This window comes from Rhinolophus sinicus, linkage group LG07, assembly GCF_036562045.2.
Source record: "Rhinolophus sinicus isolate RSC01 linkage group LG07, ASM3656204v1, whole genome shotgun sequence".
NCBI classification, from domain to species: Eukaryota; Metazoa; Chordata; class Mammalia; order Chiroptera; family Rhinolophidae; genus Rhinolophus; species Rhinolophus sinicus.
In genome coordinates, this window is record NC_133757.1 from 63223558 (window position 1) to 63238337 (window position 14780).

The window sequence follows — 14780 nt, forward strand, 5'->3', positions numbered from 1 at the left end:
CAACTGTAAACACAGCAGACATGGGCTTCACTCTCAGGTAGCTTCACTCTAAAGGAGAATTATACATTAAAAACCTGCACAAATAAATAGATCATTATAACTCATGATGAGCAATAGGTGTGGAAAATACAGGTACAAAGAGAGATTATAACAGGGGAAAGAATTTGGGAAGATGGGAGGCCCTCTCTCAGGGAGAGACCTTTAAGTTGAGATCTGAAGAAGGAGGAATATGGGCTGAAGCACCTTGAGGAAGTGTCTTTGGCTCAGGGGAGGGCATGTGTGAAGCTCCTGATCTAGAAAGAGCTGGATGTCATCAATTAACTGGAAGAAGTGACTGAGTGACCTCAGCTGGGAAGGGACGAGGCTGAAGATGAAGCAGGGTGAGAGCAGACAGGCCTTGTCACCACATTAGAGTTTTCGCATCTTATCCTAAGTGCAATGGATTGCCACTGATGAGAGCAGGTTTAGATATTTAAAACTCCTCTCTAGGCGTGACTTCTGTGCATTCTAGGTAAAGAGCACTGGCTGTCATGCCAGTGAGATCTCCATATGAATCAGGTCTGTCGCTTCCTAGGCTGCAGCCTGAGCTGTAGGGTCCCCGTCTTTAAGGTAGGATAATACTTCTCAACAGTGAAGGTTAAAGAATAAGTATAAAGCACCTAGAGAGCAGCTGGCAGGGATAGATGTCCCAAAAATGGTATGGAATGGCTAAGAAGTTATCTTTAGTTGATTTTGCTGTAAACAAACAACAATGATTGCTAATAATGGAACACAGTATATAGTATTAGAACTTTACTAATTATATACTTTATAATTTCTCTGTTCCAAAGTCTGTGCTAGGAATAGGAAAGGCAGAGGTTATAATGGCACTGCTCGGCCTCGTGGGTTCTTAAAACTCAGTAGACAGACCACCCAAAACAGGGTGGTGAGGCCAATACCAGGATGCTCTCCTATGAGGAGGGGACCAGTGGGGTGTACAAAACCGTTAGCGGTATTGAGGTGGGGTGAGGGGTCAAGTAATGGTGAATATAGCAGTACCCAAGGGCAGGGGAAACAAAACAGGCTCTGATCAACTTAAGCCATATAACCTGGTCTGGTTGCCTCCATCTAAGCTCATTTGGGCATCCACAACATGCCTCAGGAGTAGAGGTTTGTGAGCCGTGTGGCTAGCCTCCCAGAAGCACACAGTGTAGCAAAACGCCCACCAGGCTGTCCTACAAGTAGGTAGTTTATCAGACACGGCAGACGTGGGTGAGGAGCTTTGGGGGTGTGAAGTTGATGTGGGAAGGACAGAACCTCAGGAGAGGCTCTGATCCAGAAAGAAAGGATCCAGCCTTGTAGAAGGTGGTCCTGCTCCTATTTAGCTGGCCTGACTGGGGTTTGGAGAGCACTTGAGAAAGTTGTACAGAGTTTTACTGTTGATTAAAGTATATTTGAGAAAATCAGCATTCTGAGGCTAACCCATAAGGATCCTTTCCAAGTGTTTAAATATTTAAGACAGATTGTTTCGATGTTTAAAGGAATGCAGAGTTAATCACCGTCTGCCAGAGATAATGGGGTCTAGAGCACTCGCCCTGTTTTTTTTAAGGGGCAATACACTTTCCCAGTGCAGGTCCCCCTCCACTTTCAGAAAAATCAAGTTCAAATTCTGGGAAGAAATCAGTCTTGTGAAGTCTGCCACATTGTTCAAGGACCGCTTCTCCCAGGTGCACTCAATGAGGTCCTCCCAAGAGGGTGGCAGTAATGAGATTCAGGGGTCCCCAGCCTGCAGGGCTCTCAGTCATTGGTCACGTAAAACTGCTTTAACCTGGCATTCTACCCACAGCTAAGAAGTCCCTGGGGATGGCAGAAGCCCACAGCATACAATAATATGACAATGCCCTAGTGCCCTGGAAGTTAACCTAAGTGTCACTATGTCCCACCATTGTATCACCAGCAACTTAGGCACTTGTAATATTTCATCTCCCCTATTTCTTGTCGCTGCAGAAGTACTGGTGGAAATAGCTGCCTGTACTCTGGCCTGCCCAGGTTTCCCTTTGCTTTTTCCAAATTACATTTCTCTGTGGTCCAGATGCTCCGGTTCTACTCTCTAATATACCCAGGCCATACTGTTCTTATAGCAAGTCCTCTTCATAATTTACAGAAATGCTTCCTTCTGCCAGCGCTGTTTTAAAAACATCACATCTTTACTGTTTAAAGCTTTTTGCCAGATACCCAGCACCCCAGAAATGCCCTTTCTTTTAGAATGTGAGGGGCACTGTTCTGTCACACTCTCTTATGGGCTCTGTAGGGGCCAAGAGGCCGTTGACGTTTCTTGCTCAGTGTCTGTGTGTCCATTAAGGTCTGCCGCAGCTCTTTTAGATGCAAGTATCAGAATCTCAACTCATACTGGCTTCAGCAACAAATGAACTGTTTTGTGCTATTGAAAAATCCAGGGGCAGAGCAGGCTTCAAGAAAAGCTGGATCCAGGTGTTCAAACTCTGCTCTAAGGAATCTGTCTCCTCTCTCTCTTCTCTCTTACAGTCACACATACAAACACAGACACACACACACAGACACACACACACACAGTGTTTGAGGTTACATTTGAGATTTGAGGCACTAGAGCACATGGATGAGAGAGTATGTGAATTTGAAAGGAATTCACATTCTTCTCCCCAGGCTGTACATCCTAGAACGGGGCAAGACTCATGTAAAGGATGGTGAACATTTCTAACTTGGACAGAGGCACTGTCTCCTTGCCGAGCTGCCAGCCTGTAGGCTATATCTGCTCAAGGGGGCACTTCTCCTGATGCACATAAAGGTGCCCTGGGACTGGGGTGTGTATGTGCACATCCACCACTGCACTGTCCGCTCTGGATGGGCTCCAGAGAGCACCACTGCCAGCCCCAGGGAATGATGCTCACCAGCCCATCCTATAATCATTGCCCGTCACTCAGATGCCCCAGACTTGGGTGACATGTGCAGCTCTGCAGCTAGCCCCACCAAAGCACCAGAAAATGAAAGTAGGGAAGGTTGCTCAGAAGAAAATCTCAGTGACGCTACCCAGGAGTTTCCATTCAGCCAAAAATCATAGCTGCCTCTAACATACCAGAATCCCTGCCTCTGAGTCTCTGGTGTGGCATTTGAACTGAAAGAGGACCTTGCATTGAGAAGAAACATGGACACGAAGGTGCGGGGACACAGGGCTTTTGCTATTTAGTCATCTCACGTGCTCTGTCCTGGGACTACACGTAGCTTTCTTTCATGGACTAGCAACCATTCCTCTCTGAGGGGTTTCACCACTGACACACATCTGTGTGGCTGCAGATGTTCAGGACAACTCACTTTCCCTGCGATGAAGACTCAGGCAGCCATGCACCGCCATTGCATGAGTGGAGCCTCGGAGCGGAGGATGCTCTTACAACACTAACTTGAAGCCCAGATGGACCACCCAGTAGCTTGGGATTGTTCATGCTCTGTAAAGCTCAATGTGTTATTACAAACACAGCGAACATTTCTAGGGAACTGAAATAGTTTTTCCAACAAGTGTTCATTTCATATAACCAAATACCTATAAAAGGCTTTGGACAGTCATTGTTTTCTCTGGAGTTCCTTATTGACCAATCGGAGTACTGGATATAAATTTAAGAACCGTGGAGAAACAAAATAATCTTGTTTTGAAATAGAATTGGCTTTATTCACAATAATAATACGAACTACTTAAGCTGAGTAAGGCACCATATGAACTCTTGAAAATACTGTCTAATTTAATCCTTACGTAAACCCACGGTGTTATGTGTCCTCGTATTATTAACCAAATGTGGCTGATGCAGAAGCTGCAGCTCCTCCAGAGTAAACAGCCAAAGAGCAGCAGGAACATGATCACAACCCAGCTTCATCTGATGCCAGAGACCACGTGCATCCACTACACCATCTGTCATGTTTTCATGGGGGTTTTCAAGTTCGGAGAATGAGTTACCTGCTCCAAATGGCCCATATTTGCTCAGTTTGCCAGTCTTTGAAGTAATACTGGCACAAACCATGAGTTAATAAAATGGTACTAGGCCCCTAGGAAAGGAATGTAACCTTCAGGCTTAAGCAAACGCTTTGGAGTCAGACAGACTGTGTTTAAATCTCAGCTTGCTCACCTGGTGGTCCTTGGAGAAGTCACTTCTCCTCTCCTAGACTTGGTTTCTTTATGACAATAGTAGAAATTGCTTACAAATTTAAGCTTCACTCATAAAGCCACTGAGTAGAGGAAATGAGATGAGATACAGTAGATGAGGGGCTGAGCTTAATGCATGATAATGGGTTTCTTTCCTTTTTATGCTAAGTTTATGAGACCTGTGCTTCTTGTTTCACCTTTCAGTGTCTGACAAATTAAAATTTATGACAAATGCCATCAGATATTTGACTAATTGCAAAAGTTCACCCTGCAGGCAAAGTTGATTCTACTGCCCAAACTGAACTGAAATGTTTCCTTGACAAGTGGTGCACAGAAGCTGAATGTGGCATACAATCAGTTTAGGGGTGTCGATGTATTTTACGAAAGTTTTGAGTTATATTCTAGTGGTAGGTGTAATAGTTAAGCACCACAAACTATGAGGATTTCATAGATAACAGGTGGGGTTATTTTCATTAATATCAAAGATTTAGCTTCTGTGAACATTCTAGAATCTTTGAACATTCTAGAATCATATGATATCAAGATTTGAAAGATGCTTAGACAGTATCCAGGCCAAACCTCTGATTTAACAGTTGGAGAATATGAGGTCCAGTGACAGGGATAACTTGCTCAAATCAACCTAGTGCTGGCTAACCTGCCAGTTCCTACCACACTGCCAGTGCAGACGACTGGAAGAAGTATTTTCAGCCTCATTTTTCAAGCGTGGGGGCTGTGGTGAAATTCTGTATCCATTTTATAAAATAGTGGTCCAGTCCACTCTGACGATTAACATCAGGACCTTCAGGACCTGTTGCTCTCTGCCTATCACCTAGTAGTCGTGTGACTCTGAATTCCCAAGGGTGGATGGTTTTTTTCTTCCCTATCCTAAATTAAATGGTCTCAAACCTGAGAACCTGATTTCTTCTCCGGGCCAGGACTTGGCTCCAGAGAGTACACTACATACCCTGAGGGTGCTCAGGGATGCCTATAGGGGGCTATTTTTCTCTGACAATTATGAGAGGCTTGGTCTGTTCAACCCCGGAGTTTTGGGGACAGGCTCATGAGAAAAATGTCCAGGGGTAACACTGTACTTCTGCTTCCCAGAGGCGGAGATGTGGCAACATCAAGGCAGCCAAAGCCTGGTCCAGGATCCAGGAGCAGCTTTTTGGGGAGCTGGGCTTATGGGGCCAGATGGTAGAAGCCACACCTTGTTCCCAGTGGGAACTGGACTGGAGAGAAGGACCTGCTCGTATGAGGAAACGCATCAGACGCTTGTCTCTGCTGGAGGCCCTGAGTGAACAAAGGCTCAAGGTAAGAGTTTGATGCGGGAAGACAGCAACGCTTCGATGCAGGAAATGTAGGGCAATGTCTCCTTAGCTTTTCCATTTCATGTTGTTTTCATCACGACTCTGCACGGTATGCTTTGGGAGAGCTTTCACAAGCCCAGGTAGGAGAGAAAATGTATGTAGCTAAAGGCAGGAATGTTCTGATTTATTCCTGATGCTGTTTAACAGAAGAAAAGGATCACTAACCCCCCCAGGTAACATAGAAGGAATGCTGTATCTACAGCCTGAATGAGTAAATAAATGAGTGAGTGGTTCATATCTACACCACTGACCCAGACCACACTGACATCCACCAAAGTCCAGTAGAATAATCTAGATGCTACCACATGGTAGCCATTGTCAGCTTACACAAATTATTTGTCATGGAGCTTTCCTGACCAGCACTGCCCTGGGCATTATTGCACAAGCAAATCCCATAAGAAGTTTTACAATAGAAAGACCTTGAACTCAGCTATTTCTGCAAGCTCCAGCCGGTGACCCACTTAGTCCAAATGACATTGAATCTGTACTGGAGTCCCAAACAATGGAACCTGGGCAGACCCTGGAGGTTTGCTGTAATGAAGCTTGAACTCTGTGTCATCAAACTTACATTTTTGCTTTTTAAAGGATGGAGAACCAGTGGGCTTGGTCGTAGATATAGAAAAAAATCTGTTAACAGTTTTTCATTTCCTCATTGAACAATCCTGATTTAAGAAATTCTAAAAGGCAGCCATCCAAACACTGAAACGCAAGACAATGTTGGGTTTCTATTCTAGTCTGTAACCTCAGAATCTTTTGTCCACATTGGACTCTTTATAAAACCTAATAAAAAATTATAGTTCATTTATTCAGCAGACACCTGAATTTTTAATGTATTGTCAATAAACATCTGGTGGTATACAGTGTTTTTCCCTCAATACCTTTCCTAGAAAATAGAGGCAGCAAAGCTAAGTAGCGTGCACACTGTGTGGGTGACGAAGCCAAAGGTTGGCTATGAAACCAGGTTTCTGGTCCCTGATCCACTCTCCAGGGCGGCGCACACCACAGACATCCAGGATGCGATGTAGTCCCACTCGGGCATCATCTTTGGTAATTACTGTAAATCCTACTTAATGGAAGACTGTGGGTTTTTCCCCTTTGACTGAGGAACATTAATACTTGTCTTTTATTGTGGTCCTTTAGGATTTAGCATTTTTCTCCTCTTGCATCTGAGTCTTGAGTATGAGTAATTTGAAGGGATCATATGCATGTGTGTGTGTTTGTGAATCTGTGCAATGACCGGGGTGCATATAGGTGGTATCCAGGATTTAATTTCTCTTCTCTCTGTTTTTATTTTAGGAAAACCAAGACAAAAACGGTGACATTTCTCAAACAAATGCTGAAAACCAAGGTATTCATTTTATAAGCTTATCTTGGTTTTAATTAATATCTTCTTAAAGATATGAAATTAATATTTTGGAGGAAGAAAATGCTGCAAGTCTAGAGAAGGGGATGCTAAGGTTCTTCATTCCTGTGCTCCCCAGAATGAAGAGGAACCTATTTCAGACCCCAGAACTCTCTTAGGGGGGGAATTTTATAATGTTGTGACAATAAATTTTTTTTCAGGGGAACCATCTGCTCAATTTGATGTATCAGGGAAACCTTAAAAGTGCCCCCAGACAGTACAGATACATGTTCAGTATGTGACCCAAAACACCCAGGAGGAAAATGGCTGAATGTTTAAGAGTAAATAAAAATGGATAGAATAAATATTTAATACTATTCACACTGAACTATCTGATTATGAAAATGACAGATAAAATAGTCATTATTACAATAGTCCCCCCTTATTCATGGGCAATACTTTCCAAGACTGCCAGTGGATGCCTGAAACCATGACAGTACCAACACTGTATATGTTATGTTTGTTCCTACATGTGGATACCTTCTCCATAAAGGAAGCACTTTACAGCTTCTCTATGGCATGTCCAAAATCTCAGCATCACTACTCTCATGCTTTCAGGCCGCTATCAAGCAAAACAAGGGTAACTTGAATACAAGTACTGTGATCCTGTGACAGTCATCAGGTAACCGAGGTAGCTACTGAGGGGCAGGCAGTATATGCAGCGTGGAGACACTGGGTAAAGGATTGATTCACGTCCTGTGCAAGATGGAGAGCGATTGCTCAAGATTTCATCACACTACTCAGAAAGGCATGCGATTTAAAATTTATGAATTGTTCATTTCCGGAATTTTCCATTTAATGTTTCGGACTGCAATTGACTGCAGGTAACTGAAACTAGAAAGCTAAACCACAGATAAGGGGGTGGGGTGGGGGGGACTGCTGATTTCCCAAACTAAAAAAATATGTATACTTTGAATCTTTTTTTTATGTTTATTCTTACTCTTTATTTGTATAATTTCCATGGAGGAATTTGATTGAGTCAATTTGTTGAAATCCAGGCTTTATTTTCAGAGGTTATTCTGGCATGAACACATTGAAACACACACATAAATATACACCCAGACATACACACTACATTTCAGATTCTGTGTGTTTCTACCAGACTCTGCCTTTTGCTTTAGACACTCCCTGTCTGTGAGTTTCAGTGTGTCCTAGGCTGCAGCTAGTGTCATATCCTAAACCAAACGATAAATTCTTAGCACTGATCTTGTCTCCTTTACTGGCTTAGTACTGGATGTTCCATTGAGCTGATTATCGTGCCAGTCTGTAGCATTGCCCAGAAGTGAGGACGCTGGGCTCTGGCCCCAGGTTGATCTGGGGGTCCCACTGTGGCACAGGACTTGGGATAACATTGTAATACCCATTTCCTTCTCTTCTCTCCACTCCAAGCCCCACAACTCCAAGATCAGAATGATAGTCTGCCTGCTCTCTCTCAGAGGGGGAGACTGCAATGATGAGAAGTGTGTGCTGATTTTATCACATTATGGGTTGCTGAGTCCTCTGGCCCCAGTTACCCCCAACCACACACATACACAGTAGGGAGCTCAACAGGGGAGAAGAAAGGGCCCATGGATCTCCGCCATGGCTTCCTGGTGCCTGTAACTAATAGCGTTCTCCCTGCATGGGGAAAGCCTGGGATTTCTGCTGCTGTGAGTAGCAGACACTCTTATTCACCCAGATGTGAGACTCCTGGGGGGCCGGGGGGTGGTCAAAGCAGTGAGCATCTTGGCATAAAAAAAAAGGGCCGGTAACCCTTGGCCTTCGAAGCCATGTATAGTGGGCCTGCTCCAGGCAGGTGGGCACCCAGGGCAAGGTGGAGGTGCAGGATCTAGAAATCCATGTAGGTATGGGCTTAGCTGGCACCCAAATATCCATGCCCAAGACTGCATTCTGAGGAAATAAGTGTAGGTGTGCAGCACAGTGCACTCATGGGAGTACAGAAACGGAGACTACTGTACCTCCAAAAAGCAGGAGGTCAGTTAGGTGAGTATGAAAGGGCTACACAATAGAATGTTCTTTTCAAAGAACTTTTAAGGTAATGAGAAGGTGCTCAGTATATAATCTTGACTAATATATATATATCATATATATATATATCATATATATCATATAAAATATCATATATATATATATATATATATATATATATATATATATATATATGGAAAGAAAAACCATGAATGCAGTATAATTGCTATCATGTCAAAAGTTACATATGTATATATGCATACATAGATGTACAGACAAGATATCATCTGATGAAATAAATAAACCCAATTGTGAACAGTGAGGACAAACAGCCTGGAAACGAAAAGCTCAGACTCTGGACTCAGGGAGATTTGGTTCAGAGTCTGCCTCTAATTCACAGCAGCCATGCAACCTTGAGCAAAGTACCTAGCCTCTTTCACTTTTCCCATTTGTAAGCTGAGCATGAAGGGATGAAGTAGAATCTACAACAGGTCGGACTCAATGTCAAATGTCATTAGGACCACCCAGCCCAGAGAAAGTGCTTACTAAATGGGAACTGCTGTTATCAACGCTATCTCGGGGTACACGGGTGATCTTTGTTTTATTTCTCACAATTTCATGGGTTTTCTTTTTTTTCTAATTAAAGTTTATGGGTTTTCCATGTTTTATGTTTGTTTGTTTTTGTACAATAAGAAGATAGTGCTTCCACGAATTTCTTTTTTAGTTTATTGGGGCGACAATTGTTAGTCACATTACATAGATTTTAGGTGTACAATTCTGTATTACATCATCTATAAATCCCATTGTATGTTCACCACCCAGAGTCAGTTCTCCTTCCATCACCATATATTTGATCTCCCTTACCCTCATCTCCCACCCGTGCACCCACCTTACCCTCTGGTAACCACTAAACTATTGTCTGTTTCTATGAGTTTTTGTTTCTCATTTGTTTGTCTTGTTCTTTTGTTGTTTTTGGTTTATATACCACATATCAGTGAAATCATATGGTTCTCTGCATTTTCTGTCTGACTTATTTCGCTCAGCATTATACTCTCAAGATCCATGCATGTTGTCAAAATGTTCCTATATCATCTTTTCTTACCACCGAATAGTATTCCATTGTGTATATATACCACAACTTCTTTATCCATTCATCTATCGAAGGACATTTTGGTTGTTTCCATGTCTTGGCCACCGCAAACAAAGCTGCAATGAACATTGGAACACACGTGTCTTTATGGATTAATGTTTTCAGATTTTTTGGGTAGATACCTAGGAGAGGGATTGCTGGGTCATATGGTAATTCTATTCGTAATTTTTTGAGGAACCTCTACACTGCCTTCCATAACAGCTGCACCAGTCTGCATTCCCACCAACAGTGTATGAGGGTTCCTTTTTCTCCACAGCCTCTCCAACACTTGTTACTATTTGTCTTGTTGATGAAAGCCCTTCTGACTGGGGTGAGGTGATATCTCATTGTGGTTTTCATTTGCATTTCTCTGATGATTAGTGATGTTGAGCATTTTTTCATATGTCTATTTGCCATTTGTGTGTCCTCTTTGGAGAAATGTCTCTTCAAGTCCTCTGCCCATTTTTCAATTGGGTTGTTTGTTTTTTTGTTGTTGAGTTTCATGAGTTCCTTGTATGTTTTGGATATCAGCCCCTTATCGGAGGCACTGTTTGCAAAAATCTTCTCCCATTCAGTTGGTTGCCTCTTTATTTTGTCGATGGTTTCTTTTGCTGTGCAGAAGCTTTTAAGTTTCATATAGTCCCATTCGTTTATTTTAGCTTTTACTTCCATTGCCTTTGGAGTCAAATTCATAAAATGCTCTTTGAACCCAAGGTCCATAAGTTTAGTACCTATGTTTTCTTCTATGCAGTTTATTGTGTCAGGTCTTATGCTTAAGTCTTTGATCCATTTTGAATTAATTTTGGTACATGGTGACAGATAGCAGTCCAGTTTCATTCTTTTGCACGTGGCTATCCAATTCTCCCAGCACCATTTATTGAAGAGGCTGTCTTTCCTCCATTGTATGTTTTAGCTTCTTTGTCAAAATTATCTGTCCATATTTATGTGGTTTTATTTCTGGGTTCTCAATTCTATTCCATTGGTCTATGTGTCTGTTTTGCTGCCAATACCATGCTGTTTTGATTATTGTAGCCCTGTAGTACAAGCTAAAGTCAGGGGGTGTGATACCTCCATTATTGTTCTTTTTCTTAAGATTGCTTTCGCTATTCAGGGTCTTTTGTGGTTCCAAAGAAATCTGATGATTTTTTGTTCTGTTTCTTTAAGAAATGCCATTGGGATTTTGATGGGGATTGCATTAAATCTGTGTATTGCTTTGGGTAATATGGCCATTATAACTATGTTGATTCTTCCAATCCATGAGCACGGAATGTCTTTCCATTTCTTTGTGTCTTCTTCAATTTCTTTCAAAAATGTCTTATAGTTTTCAGCATATAGGTCTTTCACATCCTTGGTTAAGTTTATTCCTAGTTATTTTATTCTTTTTGCTGCAATTGCAAAAGGAATTGTTTTTTGTATTTCTTTTTCTGAGATTTCATTGTTAGTATATAGGAAAGCAATGGACTTTTGTACATTGATTTTGTAGCCAGCAACTTTACTGTATTCGTTGATTGTTTCTAATAGCTTTTCGGTGGAGTCTTTTGGGTTTTCTATATATAGCATCATGTCATCTGCGAAGAGTGATCATTTAACTTCTTCATTCCCAATTTGGATGCCTTTTATTTCTTTCTCTTGCCTGATTGCTCTGGCAAGGACTTCCAACACTATGTTGAAAAGCAGAGGTGACAGGGGACAGCCCTGTCGTGTTCCTGAACGTAGAGCAAAGGGCTTCAGTTTTTCACCATTAATTATGAGATTAGCTGAGGGCTTGTCATATATGGCCTTTATTATGTTAAGGTATTTTCCTTCTATACCTATTTTATTAAGTGTTTTAATCATAAATGGATGTTGTATCTTGTCAAATGGGTTTTCTGCATCAATTGATATAATCATATGATTTTTGTCCTTTATTTTGTTTATGTGATGTATCACATTGATGGATTTCGATGTTGAACCATCCTTGTGCCCCGGGATGAACCCCACTTGGTCGTGATGAATAATCTTTTTAATGCATTGTTGTATTTGATTTGCTAGAATTTTGTTTAGGATTTTTGCATCTGTATTCATCAGAGATATTGGTCTGTAGTTTTCTTTTTTGTGTTGTCCTTACCAGGTTTTGGTATCAGGGTAATGTTGGCCTCATAAAATGAGTTAGGGAGTACTGTCTCTTCTTCAATTTTTTGGAAGAGTTTGAGCAGGATTGGTATTAGATCCTCTTTGAAGGTTTGGTAGAATTCACTAGTGAAGCCATCTGGTCCCGGACTTTTGCTTTTGGGAAGGTTTTGGATGACTGATTCAATTTCGTTACTGGTGATCGGTCTGTTTAGATTTTCCAGTTCTTCATGGTTCAGCCTTGGAAGGCTATATGTTTCTAAGAACTTGTCCATTTCTTCTAGGTTATTGAATTTGGTGGCATATAGTCCTTCATAGTATTCTTGGATGATCCTTTGTATTTCTGTGGTGTCCATGATAACTTCCCCTTTTTCGTTTCTGATTTTGTTAATTAGTGTCTTCTCTCTTTTTATCTTAGTGAGTCTAGCCAAGGGTTTGTCAATTTTGTTAATCTTTTCAAAGAACCAGCTCTTTGTCACATTAATTTTTTCTATTGTCTTTTTGTTTTCTATTTCATTTAGTTCTTCTCTGATTTTTGTTATTTCCTTTCTTCTGCTGACCTTGGGTTTCACTTGCTCTTCTTTTTCTAGTTCTTTAAGGAGTAACATGAGGTTATTTATTTGGAATTTTTCTTTTTTCTTGAGATAGGCTTGAAATGACATAAATTTCCCTCTTAAAACTGCTTTCACTGCATCCCAAAAATTTTGGTAGGATGCATTTTCATTGTCATTTGTTTCTTGTATCTTTTGATCTCTCCTCTAATTTCTTCTTTGACCCAGTTGTTCTTTAAAAGTATGTTGTTTAATCTCCATGTATTTGTGTTTTTTTCCTGCTTTCTTTTTGCAGTTGATATCCAATTTCAAAGCCTTGTGATCAGAGAATATGCTTGGTATGATTTCAATCTTCTTAAATTTGCTGAGGCTGATTTTATGTCCCAATATATGGTCTATCCTTGAGAATGTTCCATGTACACTAGAAAAGAATGTATAGTCTGATGTTTTAGGATGAAGTGCTCTATATATGTCAATTATGTCCATTTCATCTAATGTGTCATTTAGGGCTGCTATTTCATTATTTATTTTCTGTTTGGATGATCTATCCATAGCTGTCAATGATGTATTTAAGTCCCCTAGTATAATTGTGTTTTGGTCAATTTCTCCCTTTAGTTCTGTTAGTAGTTGCTTGGTATATTTTGGTGCTCCCTGATTGGGGGCATAAATATTGATGACTGTTATGTCTTCTTGTTGTACAGTCCCCTTCACCATTATGAAATGTCCATCTTTGTCTCTTGTTATCTTTTTCATCCTGAAGTCTGTTTCATCTAATATCATTATGGCTACACCTGATTTTTCTGGGTACCGTTTGCTTGGAGTGTCAATTTCCACCCTTTCACTTTGAGTCTATGCTTGTCCTTGTAGCTGAGATGTGTCTCTTGGAGACAGCATATGGTTGGGTTTAGTTTTTTGATCCAATCTGCTACTCTGTGCCTTTTTATTGGTGAGTTCAGTCCATTTACATTTAGGGTGATTATTGATATGTGAGGATTTCCTGTCATTCTATCTTTAGTTTTCTGGTAAGGCTGTGTCTCCATTGTTTCTTTGCCTTTTTGTTGTTGTCTATTATTTCTGTGTGGTGGTATGCTATGATGTTTCCCTCTGTTTTGTCTTTTATTACAGTATATATTTCAGTTCTGGATATTTTTTTGAGTGGTTACCCTGTTTATGTAAAAGAAAGTTTGATATTTAGAGTATTCCATTTTCTTCAGCACTCTTACTTTCTCCATTCCCATATTCCCGTTCAGGCCTTTACTCTTCCCCTTTTTTTGTGTTGCTTGCCACAAATTTTCCCTGTTGATGGTGGTCGAATAACCTCCTTTAGTATCTCTTGTACTGCAGGTCATGTATTAGAAAATTCCCTCAGCTTCTGTATGTCTGGAAAGGTCTTTATTCCTCCTTCATATCTAAAGGATATCTTTGCTGGATATATTATTCTTGGCTCATAATTTCTCTCTTTCAATAGTTTGAATATTTGGTTCCACTCCCTCCTGGCTTGTAGAGTTTCTGCTGAAAAATCTGATGATAATCTAATGGGCTTTCCTTTGTAGGTTACCGTCTTCTTTTCCCTGGCTGCCTTGAGGATTCTTTCTTTGTCATTGATTTTAGACAGCTTCAATACAATGTGCCTTGGAGAAGGCCTGTTGGGATTGAGGTAATTAGGTGTTCTATTTGCTTCTTGGATTCGAGGATCCAGTTCTGTCCACAAGTTTGGGAAGTTCTCATCGACAATTTGTTTGAATATATTCTCTGTTCCCTTCTCTCTTTCTTCTCCTTCTGGTATGCCCATTATTCTTATATTGCTCTTTCTGATGGAGTCAGAAAGTTCTTGTAGAGTTCTTTCATTTCTTTGAAGTCTCAAGTGTCTTTCTTCTTCCATCTGTGTCATTTCCAGGTTTCTATCTTCGATGTCACTGATAGTTTCCTCCATCTGGTCAACACTACTACCTAAGCTGGTTATTTCATTCTTAGTTTCTTCTATTGAGTTCTTAATCTCCAGAAATTCTGTTTGGTTCTTTTTTAAAATTTCAATTTCATAAAATGCTCATGTTGTTCCTTGATTGTGTTTCTGAGTTCATTAAACTGGCTTTCTGTGTTTTCTTGC

General features: G+C 40.9%; 1 protein-coding gene across 4 annotated transcripts in view; it reads left to right on the forward strand.

The window, feature by feature from the left end:
• The window catches only part of WDFY4 (WDFY family member 4), a 324112-nt gene that overhangs the window by 202783 nt on the left and 106549 nt on the right, over window positions 1-14780 (forward strand). For all 4 annotated transcript variants that reach the window (XM_074337248.1, XM_074337250.1, XM_019730128.2 and 1 more), the window contains 2 exons: window positions 5252-5458; window positions 6811-6862. In XM_074337248.1, the coding sequence (XP_074193349.1) occupies window positions 5252-5458; window positions 6811-6862 (259 nt within the window). The remainder of the gene's footprint in view (window positions 1-5251; window positions 5459-6810; window positions 6863-14780) is intronic.